Consider the following 20,615-nt stretch of genomic DNA (forward strand, 5'->3'; position numbering starts at 1 on the left):
TTTTTGTTTCACGCACAAATAAACAGATGAAAACCTGGTTGTTTGCCCTCCTTCAAGGACCACTGGGTTATTCAGGACAAGAGTTGTAGCACAAAAGAGAAAATAAATATAAATTAGGCCATTGAGACCGTCCTCCTCGTATTGCAGTGACATTTTTCTGTGGAAATAAAATAGGATGTGTAAAAGGGTCAAACTTCAGGAAAAAAAATCTTATTTCTGGTGTTAACCAGTCAAGGGCCTGCCCATACACAGCTGAATGCTACAGGGCCAACTAAAGACACACATTTGACCTCTTTCCCCATTCTCTCCATAATTAATAATTAAATTTTACAGTTATTTCATTAATTTGATTATACATAGAACAGCTTTTGGGTGAGGTGTTGCCTGTCCCTGAAAAGAAAAAGTAATTGCAAATTTTCTCTGGGTTCTCCTATTCTCAGTTATTCATCGGCTACAAATATTACTTTTAGTAATGACAAGGTGGCAGCACCAAAGATCATGAACTCAGTCATAGTTTGCATTTGGATTAATGTAATACCAGAAGTGAGAAAATTATTGGATATTAATTCCAAGGATTAGGCATTCCCAAACCCCCCTGCTGATGACACCCACATTTCTGGCAGTGGAAACCCAGGGGTTTTTTAGTTTTTTTTTGGTTTTTGGTTTTTTTTTTTAATTTTAAGCCTTTTGCCACCAATATTTAATTATTCTTCTGTTCAATACTTCATTACATTATCTTTAATAGCAGGGAATCTCAGGATGTTTTGGGTTGGAAGGGACCATAAAGCCCATCCAGTGCCACCCCTACCATGGCAGAGACACCTGTTGTCCCAGGCTGCTCCAAGCTCCATCCAACCTGGCCTTGGACACTTCCAGGGATACAAAATTTATTTATCCCTTAAAAAACAATCAATTTCTGAAGTTTAAGATGTGCAATATCTTTTAGAAAACATTTTTGAGTCCCAAAATAAAACCTTTGTATGCTTGAGAGGGATTTTTTCCACAGTACCATTTTTTCCCTGCAGACAAAACTGACAAAAACCAAAGCACAGAAGTTTGGTAATAAAAGAGGAAAAAAAAAAAAAAAAGAATTGCTCTTTCTATGAGTAGAAAGTTTTGTTAAAAACATACTTTCTTCTAAATTAGTATTATTTTCAGAAAGCTTCTCTATGCTTCAAAAAGTGAGTTGCCTTCAGATGAAAAATGTGGGGTTTTTCTTAAGATGAAAACAACATTGAAAAAGTTTTTGTTTGAAGTTACATTCAGGGAGTCACATTTTTTTCAGATACCAAATATTCATAAAAAAAGTCAGCCTGAGGATTTTGTTTTCCAATCAAAAGCAGACATTTTTCAATGGAGAATTTTTGAGGATGAAAAATCTTGAGGAACTTAATCACAGCCTTAAGTGCTCAGAACTTAATCCTGACACATCTCTATCCAGATTTGTCAGTGATTTATTACCATAGTGCACTATTTAGGTATGCTAATAATTATTTTGATGTTAATAATGCAGTTTCTAGTTTGTTTAATTTTTACTTAATTCTTAAAACCCTTCCTATAGAAAGAAACACCAGTAACAAATTTTCCCCTTTTTTGTATATCTGCAAAGTTCCATTAAATAGAGGATCTGGACATTGGATAACACATATTATACTCAGAATATTTTTATGAGAAAAGAAATTTTCACTGTCTTCCCCATGGAGACAGGAAATTGGGAACAGAAGTTTAATTCCAATTAAACTCTAATTAATTTTAAATATCTTGGTGTTTAGGTACAACACAATCCCCCAAAGCTGCAGGTAGGATAAGTGGGTGGGAGAGGCCTTTTCCCGGGAATGTTTTGCTTTCCTGGAGACACAAATCTCTTAGGATCCCTTTCCCATTTGCTGCTTTGAGAACAAATTGTATCTCATCAAAGTTGGATGAGTCTGCACCAAAAAGATTTCCATAGGGAGGAAGACAAAAATATTTTGTCAGAGGAAAAATTGGCAGCTGTGTCTTATGCTCCAGACAAGACCTTGGTGGTCAATACCTGCTGATTTATTAATACAACGTGTTAGATAGAGCTTTATCCTTATTGACACTGTGAAATACCTTTATTTGGTTCAAGCAGGATTTGGTAAAGTGAGATTTCCTTCGAGATTTTTTTTATCCAGCACACAAGGACAGGAGCAGCCTTTAGGTGGGTGTAGAAGCTCGTGCAGAGGTTGAACAGGAGCCTGAAAACCCCTTGTGAATTAACAGCCTGGCCAGGGGCCTGGGGACACTTCTGCCACCAAAAGCCATCCCACAGCAGTGCCTTCTTTCCATTCCCATGGGTGAAAGGCAGGAAAATGCCTCCAGCAGAGTGAAGCAGCCCAAGAACTTTGCTGGCTGAAGCTCACACGAGCTGAGAAGATGGGCAGATTCATCTGAATTATTTCAAGCAATTCTAATGGCTGTTTGGAAAGCTCCAGCAGCAGGTACCAAAGATCTGGTGTCACCTGAGCAGCAAGGCCAGCAGCACTGCTGTGCTGGGAGGGACAGTGGGAACTCAGTGGGAATCTGAGGATTTATTTACACCAGGCACTGCAGCCTTTGGGTCACAGCTTTTCTTTGGTTGTCCATCTCTAGCATCCACTCGCTTTGTAACTCCCATCCTGAAATCCACTGTTCCTTTCCCAAGTATGAAGTGGCATGGAAAATTCAGCTTTCCAGAGGCAGGGTGGGTTTGTTGTTCCTTTTGAGCAGCAGTGCCAGGAGCTCAGGTTCATTTTAGATGAAATTCATCCTGCGAGGAGGAGATTTGCAAAGCTCATCACTCCCCTGCTGCCTTCAGCCTGTGGGCTCCTGTGTGAACGGCTGCTCCCCTGAGGACATCCAGGCATCTTCCTCAACACTGACATCAGAAAAACTTCTTTCCCCAAGTCTCCAGACTCTGAGCAAAGCAGCAGCTCTCTGAGCTTTGTGGTTCACCCTGCTCAAAAACAAAAAATTAGCCATCTGAGGATGATATTTCTGTGTGTGCCCCACAGATGCTGCACTCAAGTGCTTAGTCTGACATTAGGCCTGCATGAGTTAATTAAAAAATAATAATTTTTTCTTCTCATCTTCTGGTTGTCTCCAGTCAGGCAAATATGCTGAAATCACAAAACCAGCAAAGGGATTGCTTTAACTAGGAGATAGGGTATGAATTCAGCATATTTTCTGCATAGAAATATGACATTTGTATGGAAATGACCCATTTTCTTGAACAGGCAGCTATACATCACAGAAGTTTCACTGCAACATTTATGCAAAAGAGATTGGGAAGCACTTTCCCATAAAGTGCTGATTTCCCCCAGACAAAATAATAAGGCAAAGCACAATCCAGAAGCTCAGGAGAAACATTTCACTCAATGTCATATGTTCTGGGTGTTTGTTTTGATTTCCACGATGATTTCATGTTTGTCTCTCTGTCTTCTCCCCAAAGGAAGTGCAGGGCTTAGGACGGAATAATCCATTCTCCCTTTTTTATTTCTTAACCACATCCCAGCTTCCAAACGATGGCAGAAGGGCAGCAGGACATTTCCACCCTGCCCCAGGGACCAGGACAGCCTGGGAAAGGTCAGGGTGGAGGCACAAGGAGGTTTTTCTGCAGGACTGGACAAGGGCTCTGCCACAGGGAGCCGAAATCCCCGTGACAAATCCACGCTCCCATGACCTACATTTCCTGGAATATTTGCACAATGCATGTGGCAATTCAGCCATCAGGCAGCACTCTGGGCACACAGCTCAAGGAATGCTGAGGGATCAGTGCTCTGCAGCTTTTCCTTTCAGATGCAGTGTGTTATGGCCTGGTATTCCAGGGCTGAGCTGCTTCTAGCTCTGGGGCCAAACCCAGAGAAAGGATCAGCAACACAAAATCAAAACCAACACCAGCAAATCTTATCCACAGAAAGGTGCCCTAACCATAGAATACATAACTAGCAAATCATTTTTAGGCTGCTTTTATTACAAAATTACAATTTGAATTAATAGTTGCACAAGTACAAGATTGTTTTTATGCCAGTGCTGAATGAAACGCTCCGACCTCGTTCAACCCCACCGAAGTCAAGTGCAAAATTCACCCTGATATGAATGAGAAATTCTTTGAGCTTATCATGAATTAAGGTATAGCTTGTTCTGATGATGAATTGAAATTATTTAAAATCAATTAGAACAGAAAAGACACATCCCAAACTAGATGTTCACTGAGCTCAGATTCTCGATTTACAGCCCAACATCCTGACCCTAAATGGAAATCCATACATCACTGAGGCAACATAATCAGACTTCAGATAACTTACTTCTGAGCAGGAAAATTTTTTTTCCCCCTGTTCAAGCCAATTGCTGGGAAATTAGCAGCAACCAGAGTAATTAGCAGTGCAGATATTTCACCATCAGAACTCTGAGAGCATAGCAGAGGTTTCCAATGCACACTCAACAACCCTTTTCCTTTGCCTGTAAAACCAGCCCTGAGTCATTTTGGCCGCCACTTTATTTACAAATGTGGAACAGCTCTGGAGCAGCTCATGATTTACTGGAAGTCCTCTGGAAGAGTAAAAACCTTCCAGGCTTGTGCTCAGCCACTAAGCACCACTCCTTTCAAAACAGAAAAGAAAATTTAGGTCATTTGTGCCAATGTGACATTAATGGAAGCAGCTTTTTTTGGGGGGGGGGTGTTACAGAAAAGGACACGCCGTGGAAATGTGATTTCCCCTAGTTGCATGACTATTTATATAGAGAAATAGAAATTCATATAAATGTATACATTTCTATAGATACACATTTTGTACACTGGAGGCATATACATACATACATACATATATACACAGGGTGTTATATACACATCCAGATTTGTATATACATATATATAAATATACATACACACGCAAATTCACACACAGCTTGCTTTGGAGCCAGCTAGAGTTATAAATTCTCCCTCCCCCACAGAGCCAAGATGATCTGAGCTGCCTCTGCTCAACACCCCACGGTTGTCTCTCCAGCCCGAATTAAATATAATCCTCATTATTCTGCCTCTCTGGTGCCTGAGAAACTTGGCAACCTCTCTGGGTGACTCGAGATGCAGCAATTCCTCCTGCCTTGCCTCTCCTAACCTATTCTAGGAGATGCAATATGCTGCTAAGATTAAGTGTCCAAAATGCTAATATGTCTGAAAAATGCCTCCACTGACCTACATCAGGAATGTAGGTCGGAAAGGAGCTATTTTTAACCAAAATGCCCATATTTTTAATTACAGTCCAAAGCAAGCCACGTTCCTGAATCTCCCAGAAGTTTGCAAAGATTGAATTTTACACTTCACTAGCGTAATTATAGGTACATACTCAGATTTACACACAGTATATACAGCACATACTCAGCGTTTCCGTGACACGCGAGGCACTCGCTCCTGCTTGGAGCTGACAGCAACTAATTTTGGGAGCATCTCCTCCTTCTCCCTGATGCATACCTGTTAGGGATCCTTCTTATCAGGGCTTTGTGCTCTGAAGGCTTGCACAGATCTGGTTGGCTCTGGTTGGCAAAGGCCCGTGACACCACCACGGCCAACCCGGCCAGGCTGCCAGCAAGCTGAGGGCGCTCCAGGCGGGGCAGAGGGAAGTCTCGAGGTGCAAAACACCACTCTACAGAAAAACCCAACAGAGAGAACTGTGTTTTCACTTGGTCTCCACTCCAGGCACAAACAGAGGGCTCAGGGTGTGTCCTCAGCCCAAGGAGGATCTGTGCATGCAGACAGGTAAAAAAAGCAATTCTGGGAATGCCAGCAGCCTGCAGGCTGGGCTAAAGGCAGGAAAAATAAGGTCTGGGAGCTATTTGTTACCTGCTCTAAAACAAGGGTTTGCAGCAAGAGTTACATGTAGTTATTGGCTGTCTGGAAGCCAGAGAGAGGCACTTGACTTTCAGGTGCTGTTCTCACTGTCAGCCTTGGCAAAATTCCCACTTGTCACAGCTTAGCCATTGCCATTCCTTCCATCAGCCTCCCCGGCTGCAGTGTCACAGCCCCCACTGCTAGCAGGAATACACACACACACACATATATATATATATATATACATATGTGTATATTTATCTACATAAATTACATCCATCCACAATTCTTCACTGGTTTAAAACTGAAGGGGACAATTAAGCACGGACTGAACAATTACTCTCTGCCTTAATCAGTGCCTTGACTCCTCCTCAGGACCCCTCAGTGCTGGGACTCGCCCTTTTGTTGAAGAAAACACTGACATCAACTGGATCTAAAAAAGACTTTTTACTTGCCATATTTCTTTGCTTGCCAATACTATCCACTTTCCAAAGCAGCCAGGTTTTTGGGTCACTGCAAGAAAACATAACAGAAGTGATGCCACAAGAAATGTCTCTCTGATTATAAAGAATGCATTTAGGTAGAGATTTATTCCAGGAATGCTTTGGGGACAGCTGATCAGTCCTGCCCTTGCATGGCAGTTTAACAGCACCAGAGAAACCTGGATGTGTTCCCTAAAAAAAGACAGAAAAATCTTAACTAAGCAGCATCCATTACCAATGCCTAATTTTTGTAAAGCTCATTTTTCACCAAAGCAGCACAACATGAATTTTCTCAGTGCTCCCAGCACACATGGGGATGGTGGCTCCAGTGTGCCAGACTCAAGGACTGGCTATCACAGGTGGAGCAGCTTGGCTGGTCCCATCCAACCCTGAAATCTCAGTAATGGGGATTTCTGGCACCTCCCTTTGAGTCAGACAGTGCTGGGCACTCCCAGGACACAGCAGAGGGAAGACATTTCAGCTCTGAGTGGCAATTCCTACTCCCTTTGGAGCACAGCTCCCTCACTCTCCAAAGAAAAGAAGCACAAGAATGAAAGTCCTATCATGAGAATTTTCACACTGCAATGTTTCCCTCTCTCCGGTTGTACCAGTGATAAAATCAAACTGAACAATCACAGAACAAAAAAAACCCACACAAACCCAAACATTAATTAACCCAACATTAATTAACTTTCATTTGCAAAGCAAAAGCCTCCAAAGTTCAAAGATGGACTCTGGTTCAAGGGTTATTCAGATAACGGACATTTTATATATGTATTTAAACACATGAAATAATTTAGAGAGCAAGTACAAACCCAAAGGTTTATGTATCTTTCTATAAAACTCAGTTTAGGACAGTTACTGTTGGGACTGACTTAGTCTTAAACAAGTACAGCCTGAAAAATGACCAAAAAATACATTCCTGTAATTCTTTAAGGTGTAATCCACCTACTGTCTGTGGAAAAGCAAAAAAAGCAAGACAAAAATGAATATAACCCCCATAAGCAGTATAATAATGCCACTGTAACATTTGGGAAATGTGATTAAATTCAGATAAGGTCCCTGCATGATAAAAAGTCCCAAACCTTTCTTCAACTTTTTTTTTTTTTTTTTTGGTTATTTGGTTGGTTTTTAGAGTTACTGTCACAGGAGTCCCTCCTCAGGAATGGTGCTGGGTGCCACCACCACCAGCAGGGATGGCAGAGCCACCAGAAGCAGCAGCACAAATGAAGTCTTTGACATTCCAAAAGTGATTTATCACAATTCAGGAATTCCTGCTTGGAATCATTCACGCCCTACTGCAGAACCTGATCAGTGCAGAGAACCTCCCTCCCTGGCACCGTGCTCCAAGGACAAGCCAAATTGCTGTGCCACATGCCATGGGCAGGATATTCCTCCACAGGCAGTGGCATTGGTTGGAATCCCCAAGTACAGAGAGAGTCACTCCTTGGCTAACCTGAAATTTCTCTTCAGGAGTCACAGAATATACAGGATATTCTTGAGAGATTTAGAAAATTCTAGTGGGAAAATAAAGACATTAGGAAAAGTAAATGGACGTTAAAGATTGAGGATAGGATGTAGGACTTGGTTGGGAATATTTTGTGTTCGCTCTGCCCTCTGTTAGTACCTGTTCTTTTTAAGGCACCCAGCAGCTGAGTCTTGCATGTCCACACCTCTGAATAATGCCTAAGAATAACCCCACACTCCAGATCAACATCCTTAACCTTCAAAAATATCAGGATTGATGCAGCACCCACCCTCCAGAGACCACCCAGCACAAATGTGGGACAGAGCCTTCCTACAGCTCTGCTCTTTGAGCCTTTTCCTCTAATTTTTCCACAAAAATTATCCATCCGACACCATCCTGATAACACCACAAAACTGACCAATTTAGCAGAGGCAATGCCACCAACAGGGAGGTGTTTCCAAATGCTTCCACAGGGATCAAAAATAACCTACAGGTGTCACCCCAGCAGCCTCCTGGGGAACTCTGTGCTTTGCTCTCTGAGCACAGTCTATGGTCTATAGAAATCTGCCAAACTGCTCCAACAACCTGAACAAATGTGAGATAATGACAGAATTTTACAACTGGGAAACCCTAAGGATCAAGGAAAAGACATTTTAAAGGAATTGTAGGAAACACAGTTGTCAGAGCCTGTCAATCACAGAAACACAGAATGCCCTTGGTTGGAGGGGACCTCCATATCCTTGCTCTCAAAGGAAAAAGATAATACTAATAAAGTATTTCCAAATAATTTGCAATTGTTACATTAGTAATCTTCTTGGCTAGTTGGTCACTGATGACATTGGAGCTAAACAAATTTGTCTTTAAAATCAAAAGCCTTAAAGATTGTTTGGTTAATTTGTGAGTGGGGTCAATCAGAGAATCACAGAATTTATGGCAAACCCCTTTTCCCTGTACCATTACTCATTTTATTCTGAAACAGTCCCATGGAGTACTTGTCTCAAAATACTTGAATCCACTTAATAGATGTTGTAATTTTCTGAGACCAGATTTTGCTCTTCATTCAAGTCTGTTGACTAAAACTGATCATAATGTGGTGTCTCAACATTGGCTTCAAGGGAGCAGAATTGGGCCTCCCCTCCATTACCACTCAAGGGTTTGTTCCAAGCACATTCCAATTCTTCCACTGCCCAATCAAACCAGAAATATTTCAAGAACAGGGGGAAAAAAAAGTATTTCCACTCACACCAGAATTAAAAAATAGGAATTTTTGTACAAAGAGCTGTGTTGTGAGCTACATCCTGGGTCATTTTGCATTTCTTCCATGGAGATAAACTGTGTTGTACTGGGTACAACATAAACACACAATTCTGTACACACAAATACATAATTGTGTACACATAAATACATACATACATAAATTCACTGAGAACCTCAGCTACAGATTGAAAACCAAGCCTTGGAAAAACTCAAAACATAGGAACATGCAGCACACAGCAGCCTGATTTCCCAGTGTCCATAAATCCACGTTGTAAAAGCAAGTGCATTTGGAAGAAGGGCAATCCTGGAACAAGTTCACCCTGGGGCAGCTGGAGCTCTGCCAGGAGTTGTGCCCATGGTAAAGCAATGTGCTGAGCAATGAACTCCCACACTCAGGGCCAAATTCTACTTGCTGCTCTTCACGTGAACATCTCTGTTAACATCTCTGTTAAACCTCAACCCCAGCCATGACATCTTCACGTGAAATGGGTACTTGAAGTGAGTGGAGGCAGCACAGAAATCATCAAGTGCTGCTGGCACACCCAAGAGCTTCAGGAGAACAGCCTCACATTTTGGAGAGACCTTTCCCCCCTTTCATGGTTCTCAGAGAACAACTTGGACAAACCCACATATCTCTAACTTAAAACCAGCTGTGCTGCCACACTCGAAGGTGGTTTTGTCTGGAAAGGTCTCTGACAAAATCTGGAGCTGCCACAGCTTAACTCATGCTCGCTGAAGCTCCTAAGAAATGAGATTCTCACTCTCCAATAACACTCTAAGCACAGCAGCAGGCAACAGGCTTTCCAAAATTCACATTATCACTCATACCATAACATTTGACATCTTTCTATCGCTGTTGATACACTCAAATGACCCATGAAACCATTTCCAAACAAATTTTTTAACCTAAGTTACAATGTGATGGTGACATCAATGACAACATCCAGAAAAGACAAAAAGCACCAAATAATTGAGCACCAGGATCATCCTTTCCATTTCCCTGTGTGCAGCTGTTGGCTGGGACTGGGGCTTACCTGGCCTTGCTGTTCTTTTCCACCTGTAGGAAGAATTTCAATGGTCAGTGAGGGAATGAACCAAACACTTGCTGAAGTTTTACTACCACAGGCTGAGCTGCTCAGGCTGCCACCAGGTACTTGTACAACCATGAAATCAGCTAAAAAATTATTTATTTCACACAGCATCCCATCAAAGAGCTCTAATGCAACTGCAGATCATTTGGTTTTATTTGATTCCTTCCCAGTAGCATTAATGCTACCAATGCTACTGCTGATAAAGAGAGAATTATCATTAATACTCCCTATTAATTAGGAGGAACCTGGGTTGGAGCATGCAAAGGTGTCACCCACTGCAGGTCAGAGATGATGGATCCACTTTTTTTTCCTGCCCTGGGAAAGGAATGCTGCTACCCACTCAGCCTCAGCTCAACATAATGAAAAAGCAAAATAAAAGTCATCAAAACACCCTTTAGACATCACACTTAGACACTGTCAACACTTCCAGAGCAAATCACCCCCAAATCATCTCAGTACACAAGGGAACGGAAGTTTCCTACGCAAGGAAAGAAAAATAACTCAACGTAAGCCAAAAATTATCTCTTTTAATACAAAATTCCATTCTCATAGAACAAATTTATTTCCACTGAATAAATAGATCTGCTCACCGTCCACAGGCGAGATTACTGCCTATAGTAAGGATGAAATTCTCTTGCCTTTCTGCAGTTTAATGAAAATATAAACATTATTTGCAACCGGCTTTACTCTATTTGGATACAAGTATGAACACTTGGGGCTTTGAGGACATTGCCAAATGTATACAGCACCACTCTCACTGGGGATTGTACTTTAACCTGATTTATACAGCTCCACGCATCACTTGCATGTAGGCTTATCAATGTAATTATTACAATTATGATAAGAAGGATCTGGCCTTTGCACTTGAATGTTTAATACTCTTAGCACGTGCATGCTCTTCCACTATCTATTAAAAACTCAGGAAAACAAACAAATGAGCAAACCCCAAAGGGTCAGAGCTGAAGGCAGCAGTGAGGAAACACAATCTCAACTCAAGAGAGGAAATTGCAATGTGTAATATTTTTACTGATGGCATGGAGGGTGATGCCAGCTTTACAGAGGTTTGGAGCTGTCCCTCCATCTCCAGACACACACAGCTGCTACCAAGGCTGGGGAAATGACTCTCCAAGAGTAAATCTCACCATGAGCATCCTGCCCAGAGCTGTAAATAGCGACATTGTGGGGAGAGCAAGTATTTATGGGTTTATCTCTGTTAAAACACCCCTGTTGTGCGGGGTGAAACCGAGCTGTTCCCCAAGGAAAGAGCAGGTGGTGGGGACGGTGACCTTGGCACTGTGACCCTCTGCCAGGAGGTGACAGACCCCGCTCCCAGCAGCACCTTTGGGTAATAACCTCGATTCACCTGGACAAACCACACTGACCGCTGTCCAGACACATGGTGCTGATGGACACATTGGGTATTTCTGGAATAACCCCACTCTCTGAACACATTGGGTATTTCTGGATTAACCCCACTCTCTGAACACAATTAGATATTTCTGGGTTAACCCCACTCTCTGAACACAATTGGGTATTTCTGGGTTAACCCCGCTCTCTGGACACATTGGGTATTTCTGGGCTGACCCCACTCTATGAAGGCCTCAGGGCGGCGCCCGGCTGTGGGGGCTGCCCATGGTGGCCCTGCCCGCATCGGGACAAGGCGCCCGCGGGTTCATTCGACGGGGACAGGGAGCGGCCTCGGGAGCTGCTCCAGGCTGGGATGGAATCCAGGATCGAGTCCAGGATCGAGACCGGTATCAATCCTGGGATCAATCCCGGGATCAATCCAGGATCGAGCCCGGGCCCTCCGGCCCCGCCGCCGCCCCTCAGCGCTGGGGCTGGGGCGCCACCTGGCGGCCAAGAGGGGCCGCGCCCGGCCCGGGACCGCGGGGACAGCGCCGGACAGAGGGACACGGCCGGACAGAGGGACACGGCCGGACACAGGGACACGGCCGGACACAGGGACACCGCCGGACAGAGGGACACCGCCGGACACAGGGACACCGCCGGCGACAAGACACCAACGCGGACAAGATACCAACCGGGACCCGCCCGGGCAGGGAAATCGCACGCTCTTTGGTCTCCCTCCGGTTGCAGCGGGAGAAGGGCAGCGCTGGGATGGATGCTTTGCTTTCCCAGATCGCATCCCCCCATTCCAAAGTGGAACTGCGGTTTAATCCGGAGGGGTGGGAGCTCTCCGAGTGCTCACCCCGCTGCCAGCATCCCTGCGATGCCTCCCGGTGCCTCCGGCAGGCCGGGAAGCAGCGCTCCGGCGGGATGCGCTCCCAATTTCCCCGATATTTTTAACTGTCAGGACAGTGCGGCAGGGATACAGATCGCAAATCGGATTTGTGACAGTCTCGGGTGGTATCTTGGCAAGAGACGCTGTACAGGGTTTTTTTTTTTTTTCTCTGTTAACATCACAGTGCATCGAACTATTATTAATAAAATAGCGTTCAAGGTTATGGGGGGAAGGAAATCTCTGTGGAGGAAGCTGAAGTTTCAGGTTCAAGCTTTGTATTCCTATATATATATATATATTTGGGGGTGTGTATATATATATATATATATATATATATTTGCAATTTTTTTCAAAACGTTTTATTAGGAAAGCTATACCAGACGCATCACTGTACAATGATTTAACATTACCTTTACAATTTATATTCACTTGAAATTACAGAATAAATATATGCACATTGTTGTACCTTTGTGTGTGTGTGCGTGCGTGTGTGCGTGTATGGGTGCATGAGAGAAAACATTAAAAGTGCTTCCTACAAAGCTGTTAGTGAGAGGTGCCCATTAGCTTTTGGGTGTTTTTTTTTTTCCTTTTTTTTTTTTTTTTCTCTGTATATTTGCATGTCGCTTTTATTAGGAAAGTGCGGATGTCCTCCAAAAAAAAAAAAAAAACCAAAAAAACCAAAAAACCAAAAAAAACCATGGCGTCATGATGAAGTGTCGCTGAGCATCCCCTAGGTGTGTGCGCCACGTGGTGACATCCTTTGGGCTGCTCGGCTCCGGGTGGCTTCCCCCAGCCCCCGGGACTGCCCCCGGGGTTCCCCCCGAGCCCCCCTGGAGGGGCTGGGCTGGCGAGGCTGAGGGTGAGGAGTGTGCGTGCGAGGGAGGGAGAGAGACAAGAGTGAGACATTCGAGCAAGACCCTCCCCTCCCTTCCCTCTTGCAGTTTCCAGGCATGCAGCAAACTGCGCTCGTTTGCTTCTTTGCATTATTATTTTTTTTTCTCTCTTTTAAATAAATGTACAGAATCTGTGCCATGATGGGCAAGAAGAAAGCAGGCCAGAAAATGCCATCTTCCCTCCCCCTCCCCTCCAAGGGAAAATATCAAGAAGTTTACTGCCAACGGAAAAAGGAAAAAAAAAAAAAAAAAAAGAGTCAACGAACAAAACAAACAACAAGAATAAAGAAAATAAAAGAAAAGGGAAAAGAAAAAAAGAGAGAAAGAGACACACATAGAATTTACTCAATCAGGATCAATACAAAGATCCCCGATAATAATAATAATAATATAATAATAATAATATACCTTTAGACATGGCACAGTCAAAGTCTCAGTTTCAGTATAAAAAAATAATGATTGATTAACATCTGCTGGCAAAAGTCTGCGAAGGCACTTCGTCGATTACTGATCTGAGAAGGGCCCTGCCCCGCAGCGCGCACATCTGGCGGGGCAGAGGGCACAGCTGGATCCTCTGCTCGCGGGCGGCGGGGCCGGGCGGGCGGCGGGGCGGCGGTCAGAACCGGTACGTGGTCTTCTCCAGGACTTCGAGGTAATCCGGCTTGGTTTGGAGTTTGGCCCTTAACTCGAGGTATTCGCTTGTGGGGGTTTGGTGGTCCGGGAAGCCCTTGCCGGCCGCGAAGAGCAGGGTCTCCTTCAGCCGGGCGTCCTGCTGCAGGTCCGGGTATTGCATGCCGGGGGGGTGGACGTGCAGTTCCTTCAGCTTGGGCACGGTGCCGTAGAGGCAGTCCACGAAGCCCACGGCGCAGGGCGGCGGGCGGTCGCGGTCCCGCGGGGCTCCCGCCGCCGCCGCCGCCGCCGCCCCGAGCGCGCCCGCCGCCAGCCCTCCGCCCGCGGGGTGCTGGGGGTGCACGGCCACGATGGTGTTGAGCTGCGAGCTGGACACGGCCAGGCTCCACTCCTGCTCCTTCTCCAGCAAGGTGCGGTAGCTGCTGCCCGGCTCGGGCGCGGCGGCGGGGGCGGCGGGGTGGGCGAAGCCGCGCTCGCCGCCGCCCCGCAGCAGCTCGGCCGCCTCGCCGCCGCCGCCGCCGCCCGCCGCCTCTTCCTCCTCGCGCGGCTTGTAGATGGGGTTGTTGCACATCTGGGTCACCGGGTGCGGGATGTAGTCGTAGACGTGGCCCGCCGGGGGCGCCTTCTCCGGGGAGCGCTCCCCGGGACCGCCGCCGCCGCCGCCCCCGCCGCCGCCGCCCTCGGGGAAGAGGCGCGGGCAGCGCAGCGGCACCGCGCCCAGGTCCGCCGCCTCCGCCCGCGGGCCGCGGAACGGCAGCTTCCGCCGGCGGCGGCGCAGCACGAAGGCGAAGAGCCCGGCGGCCACCAGCACGGCGGAGAAGAAGAGGACGAGGAGGCTGAGGATGAGCACGGAGAGCGGCACGGCCGCGGCCGCGGCGGCCGGGGGCAGCTCGTAGGCGGCCGCGCCGGTGGCGGCGGGCGGCGGCGGGGCGGCGGCGGGCGGCGAGGCGGCGGCGGCGGCGGCGGGGCGCAGGGCGGCGGGGCACAGCGCGGCCAGCTCCAGCGAGCGCAGGTCGCGGCGGGCCAGCGGCTCGGGGCTGGCGCACAGCACCTCGCCCACCACGCTGACGGAGCTGAGCGCCTCCAGCCACTGCTTGAGCGGCACCAGGTCGCAGGTGCAGTCCCAGGGGTTGAGCTTCAGGTCGATCTGCACGATGGCGTGCAGGTGCTCCAGCACCCCGGCCACCGGCAGCGCCAAGAAGTGGTTGTTGCGCAGGTTGAGGCGCGCCAGGGAGGTGCCGGCGAAGGCGTCGGTGGGCAGCGTGCGGAGCAGGTTGTCGTTGAGGAAGAGGAGCTTCAGGTTGGGCATGAGGCTAAAGGCCGCCGGCTGGATTTCCCTGATCAGGTTGTACTCGAAGTACAGGTAATGCAAACTCTGCAGGCCCCGGAACATGCCCGGGGTGAGCCGCTCGATGTCGTTCCCGTTCAGGTACAGGCTCTTGAGGTTCGGCAGGTTGATGAACGCCCCGTCCTGCACGTAGGAGATCCGGTTGTTCCCCAGGTGTAAGAGATCCAAGGAGGAAAAATTCCAGAAATCGGAGCGGTAGATTTTCTGGATCAAATTCCCGCTCAGGTACAGCTTCTTGGCGTTCAAGGGCCTGGGCAGGAGCTCGGAGATGTTGTGGAATCCGCGCTCCTTGCAGTTGACCGTCAGGCCCAGGTCGTTGATGTGCAAACTGCAAGAGCAGCCGGTGGGGCAGATGATGGGGATGGGGGGCCGGGTCTGGTAGGCAGCCACGGGAGGTTGGTTGGGCCCGGGGTACAGGCCACGAGGGGTCGGGGGAGGCCGGGGCACCCGGGGCTGCTTGGTGGGCTTGGGCTGCTTGTTGGACGTTTTGTACTCAACAGAGGAAGCGGTGAAATGGAAGGAGGACAGCATGGAGGAAGGCTTGGTAGGCCACGCGTTCTCCTTGCTGGAGGACAGCTGAGGGATGCCCAGGCTGGCTTCCACCTCGGAGTCGGACAGCATGGGGCAGAGCTTGCTCCTCTTGATCTCCCGCAGGTCCTTCCCGTGGAAGTGGAAGGGCGTCTCGCAGGTGATGTCCCCCACGAGAGCGGTGTAGGGGATGCGCTCCAGCCAGCTCTTGAGCTGCACGATCTCGCACGTACAGTTCCACGGGTTCTCCTCCAGCTGGATCTCCATCAGGCTCCTGCCAATGTGGTCCAACATCCCGCGGTACGAAAGGACTTTGAGGCGGTTCCCCCGCAAGTCCAAGTGGGTTAAGGACACAGACTTAAATAAATTGGTGGGAAGCATGGGGATAAGATTGTCATTTAGGATAAGGACCCTCAATTTACTTAGGTTTCGAAATGCCCCGCTTTCAATTCGTTTAATGACATTGTAATCTGCCTGCAGATATTCCAGACTTTCCAAACCCAGGAAAGTGTCGTTCCTGAAAATGTCCAATTTGTTTTCGTGCAAATACAACCTCTTCAGAACTCGAAGCCCGTTAAAAGCCCCCGTCTGAATGTCCTGCAGTGCATTGTTCCCAAGGTTAATAGATACAGCATTGTTCAAGTGAAGAAAACTGTTGGTGTACAATTTCCTCATGGAATTCCTCTGCAGATAAAGTTTAAAAGGTCTCGACCACGACTCTGTTATCTGACTAATATTTATAAATCCCTTGTTGTCACAATGTATATGGAAAAGGCTCTCCTTCACTTCACAGTAACATGGATCAAAGCAGGGCTCATCCAGTTCCTCCGAGTCCTCTATCAAGGGAATAGGTGTAGTCCATGCTAGAGCAATTGTGCTTAGAAGAATTATCCACAACATCCTTCCTTTATGAAGCCTCTCTGCCGTGGAAGGTTTCATCATTTGTTGGTGTTTACAAAACTGCAACGGAAAGACAAACACAGATTTCAGTATTTCTTCCCTGCCCTTCTCCTTTCCCTAAGCCCCTACCTGCTGGACTCATGTCGGGCTCCTGGAAAGTTCAGCAGTTGTTGGGCAGACGTTCCCAACCAACTCCAGGGGTGTCGGCTGGGCGAGCCTTGCCCTGATTTATACTTGGGAGATGTTAGAGGGCTCCATCACGCGATAGCAGCCTGCCTGGCTCCCCTCCCCGTGGTAAATGCCACCTATAAAGAGGACAGCACATGCAGCCCCGCACGGCACCACGAGCACACCGAACGTGTTGCGTCTCTCCACGTTTGCCAGGCTTGGGGACTGCCCGTATCTCACCCCCGGGTGGAATTTCAGCCCGGGAGCCATCACAGCCCGGGGGGGAAACACACCAAGTGTGGGCACATCTCTCCAGTGTCGCATCACATCCTTCATCCATGCAAACTCCCAAAGTTATTGGACCTCCACCCTGAGATCTCCTTCCCTCCCTGCCTCCCGGCTCGATGCGTTCCACACGTGAGTTCCAGGGGATGTGCGAGCTGTGCCTGGCAGAACGGCTCCCCTCAGAAACCCCCACAGCATCTCCACCGGAGTAAATGGTTAACGACCCTGGTGGGGAAGGAAATCTCCCCCTCGCAAACGCGCCCCGGTGAATTAATGCAACCGGTATATTATCAGATAAATACACACCACATATTAGTCATTTTAGCTGATTAAAGCATTTAGAGATGATTAATCTTTCTAAAGCACATGCCCATGCGATCAGCAGATCTAAAGGGAAGTGACAGCTGAAGAGGCACCTAGGATTGAAACGCTCAGCCTGCCTTGGATTAGGGCATTTTGTGCCCCCAGGACCAAGCAGGAGACCCGGTTAAAAAAGCTGAAAGTGGAAGAAAAAAAAAAAAATACCTTGACACTTACCAGCCGATAAATTCTCTATCCTACTATACACGATTCCGAATGAAGACACCATTCTTCTCCAATCAGATGAAAATAATACTGCCCTAATGAGATGCAGCTCCTTCAACATATGGTCTCACCCTTTCTTTCACCAGATATTTTAAATGTATGGGCACAGGGAAACGCTAAGGATGGGGATAATACCAGTGGTGATGCAGCCTTCCTTGAATCCCTGAAATGCCCATTAGAATGATTCGGAGCGATCATTGCTTTTAGTCACAATCTCCCAATAAAAAGGTCCTTTTTGCCTTCCTCGTGTAAGAACTAGAAAAAATTGCCCCCAATCCGTAAACTTAAGAGCAGAAAGATGCATTTAGGGGAGGGAAATGCCAGAGGAACAGAAATCCTTAGGATCAACTTGCAAATGAAACCCTCCCCTGTGGGAAAGAGGAGATGGTTGAAAGCACGAAAAGAGAAATACCCTCTGCAATTAAAACCAGCATCTAATTGGGGAGAAGGGAGAGAGACGAGAGCTATATTGCAGTATCAATCTCTCCGTCTCCTTTGCAAAATATTAGCCACTTAAGTTCTTTCTCTTCTGCAAGGGCTGTAATAAAAATAAAAAAATAAATAAAGAGGATTATTATATCTTCTTTTTGGAGGAGGGGGGTGTCTTTGACCCTAGGCGGAAACAAAAGGATCCAGAAAGGTTGTACTTACCGGTTTGCAGGAGAGATTTTAGCACATCGTTACCAAAAAAAAAAAAAAAAAAAAAAAAAGAAAAGGCAAAAGAAAGGAAGGGGGAAAAAAAAGAAACCTCGAGTTTAAAGATTGCTGGTTTGTCTCTGTCTCTCCCTCTCTGTGGCTCTCTCTCCCTCTCTCTCTACTCCTGCTGAAGCTGAGGCAAAAGGAAAAAAAAAAAAAAAAGAGAAAAAAAAAAAGGAGAGAGGAAAAAAAAAAAAAAAAAAAAAGAAGCAAGCCTGAAACGTGCTGGGAATGCAATGAGCCCCTCAATGATCCTTTTTAGGATGCAGAGCTGCTGTTTGGCACACTCAATGGAGGAGGGAGCAGAGGGGCTGCTGCTGCTGCTGCTGCAGGCTCCAGCGCCGCCGCCGCCTTCTCCGGGCAGCGGCAGCGGCAGCGCGGAGCGGGCGCGGGGCGCGGCGGCGAGCGCGGGTGCGCGGCTGTGCGCGGGTGCGGGGCGCTGCGGGCCGTGTGCGTGTTGTGTGCGTGTGTGTGTGTGTGTGTGTGTGTGTGTGTGTGTGTGTGTGTGTGCGCTGCCGCTCCTGCCCTGGATCAGGCTCCTCCACGTCATGAAAATCAGCTTCAAGAAGGGGAACAAACGGAGGGGGCGCGCTCGGCTCCAGGTCGGGGGCGCGCATTTGGGAAGCCCTGACTACACAGTTTTTTTCCCCTTGCCTTTTTTTTCCCTCTCTATCCTTTTTTTTTTTTATCCATTTTTTTTTTTTTTTTTAAGAGGGAAGGAGGGGGCTGGTTGGCGGAGAGGAAGGGAAGTGGGAAACGGGCAGATGGGGGAGGTAAAAACCTGAGAAGAATCAGAGAGGGAAAAAAAGCCGCCGGGATGGGGCAGAATTTGCACCCACCTCCCTTTCCAAAAAAAAAAAAAAAAAAAGAAAAAAAAAAAAAAAAGGAAACAAAAGAGGGGGAAAAAAGGGAACAAAAAGCCCAAGTCTGGAGGAAATCAAAGCTGCTCTGACTGCGAGTGCCAGCCGAGGGCTGCGGCGGGGGTCCCGCTCCGGCCGCCCCGCTGCCCCCGCATCACCGCCTGCTCCGCCCGGCGCTGCCCGCCCGTCCCGGGGCCGCTCCCGCCCCGAGCCTCGCCGGGATCCCGCAGCGCCCAACGCCTCGGGAGACACCGCGCACCTCCCGCACCCTCCCGCCGTGTGCGCGGAGGCGGAGGGGCCGCGCCCGCGGTGCCCGCCCGCCCCGGGAGCCGCCGCAGGTAACGGGGCTGCGCGGGGCGCGGCGGATCCGCGCAGGGGGGCCAAAGTTGGTGCGGGAGATGCGCGGGGGGCTGCGGGCTCTGCCTGCCCCGGGGCTCGGCCAGCCGGGAGGGAATTGCTGCGGGCAGGGCAGGCGGCGAGCCCCGCGCTGCTCCGCGCATCCCCGCCGTCCGCACCCGCGCACAGCCCCGCGTAACTCGCGGGGCATCCCGTAGCCCCCTCCCGCACCCCGCGGTGCCTCGGCGGGGAGAGACTTAACTGGAACCGCGGCTCGGCAGCGAAAAGTTCGGGGGCAGAGCCGCGGGAGCGGACGGGAGGTGCCGGGGGCTCCGCGGGCTCCCGCCGCCCCGGGGCCGCTCTGCGCGGGCAGGGGCGCAGGCTCCGCGCCCGCGGACGCGCAGCAGCATCTTCCCCCGGCTGCCGAGCTCTCCTCCGCCGGTGCAATATGGACGCACCGCTCCCTCCTAATTAAATTGCTGCATCATTCATTTTCTGACGCGGGAGCGACATGGGGTACGGCGGGCTCCGTGCACCGACACCCCCCGTTCGGAACGGGGGGAGGCGGGGAAAAAGGGCCGGAGGGGGAATCACAACAGTTTGTTCTCGCAACAAGCTCGCACCTTGGCGGGCTCGGCAGCAACTCGGAAAGGCACCTAAGGAGGCAGCAAACCCCGCTGGGTTTGGGGGGCAGCCCCCCTTTCCCCATGGATGCAGGGTCGGGGGCGCGGGGGGAGCCCTGACCTCGCAACTTTGCCAAACGGCCCCGAATTTCTCTCGTTTTCCTCGCCAGGGCTGCTGCCGTCGGGCTGTGCGGAGGGGCTGGCACAGGGCAGGGAGGGCTCTGAATGCGGAGCGGGGAGCGCTGCGGGGACGGACGGACATCCCGCAGGACACACGGACAGCCCTGTGCCCGGCTGTGACACGGGACAGCCCCGCGGGATGCCCGGGGGAGGAGGAGGAGGGAGGGACAGCCCCGCGCCTCCCTTCCCATCCTTTATGCCCGCAGTTTCCCGGAG

The 20,615-nt window shown here is 48.8% G+C and overlaps 1 protein-coding gene across 1 annotated transcript; it reads right to left on the reverse strand.

The window, feature by feature from the left end:
• Positions 1-6,293: 6,293 nt before the first annotated feature.
• SLITRK3 (SLIT and NTRK like family member 3) lies at positions 6,294-17,827 on the reverse strand. Its single transcript, XM_059479291.1, has 3 exons — positions 13,669-17,827; positions 10,069-10,091; positions 6,294-6,340 (listed from the first exon to the last, which is right to left on the reverse strand). The coding sequence occupies exon 1, from the start codon at positions 16,706-16,708 to the stop codon at positions 13,877-13,879; it is 2,832 nt and encodes a 943-aa protein (XP_059335274.1). The 5' UTR covers positions 16,709-17,827; the 3' UTR covers positions 6,294-6,340; positions 10,069-10,091; positions 13,669-13,876.
• Between the last annotated feature and the right edge of the window lie 2,788 nt (positions 17,828-20,615).

Source organism: Ammospiza nelsoni, chromosome 10 (assembly GCF_027579445.1).
Source record: "Ammospiza nelsoni isolate bAmmNel1 chromosome 10, bAmmNel1.pri, whole genome shotgun sequence".
Lineage (NCBI taxonomy): Eukaryota > Metazoa > Chordata > Aves > Passeriformes > Passerellidae > Ammospiza > Ammospiza nelsoni.

Coding starts and splice junctions, on each gene's coding strand:
- SLITRK3 (XM_059479291.1), bottom strand. CDS start 16,708: ATGATGAAACCTTCCACGGCAGAGAGGCTTCATAAAGGAAGGATGTTG.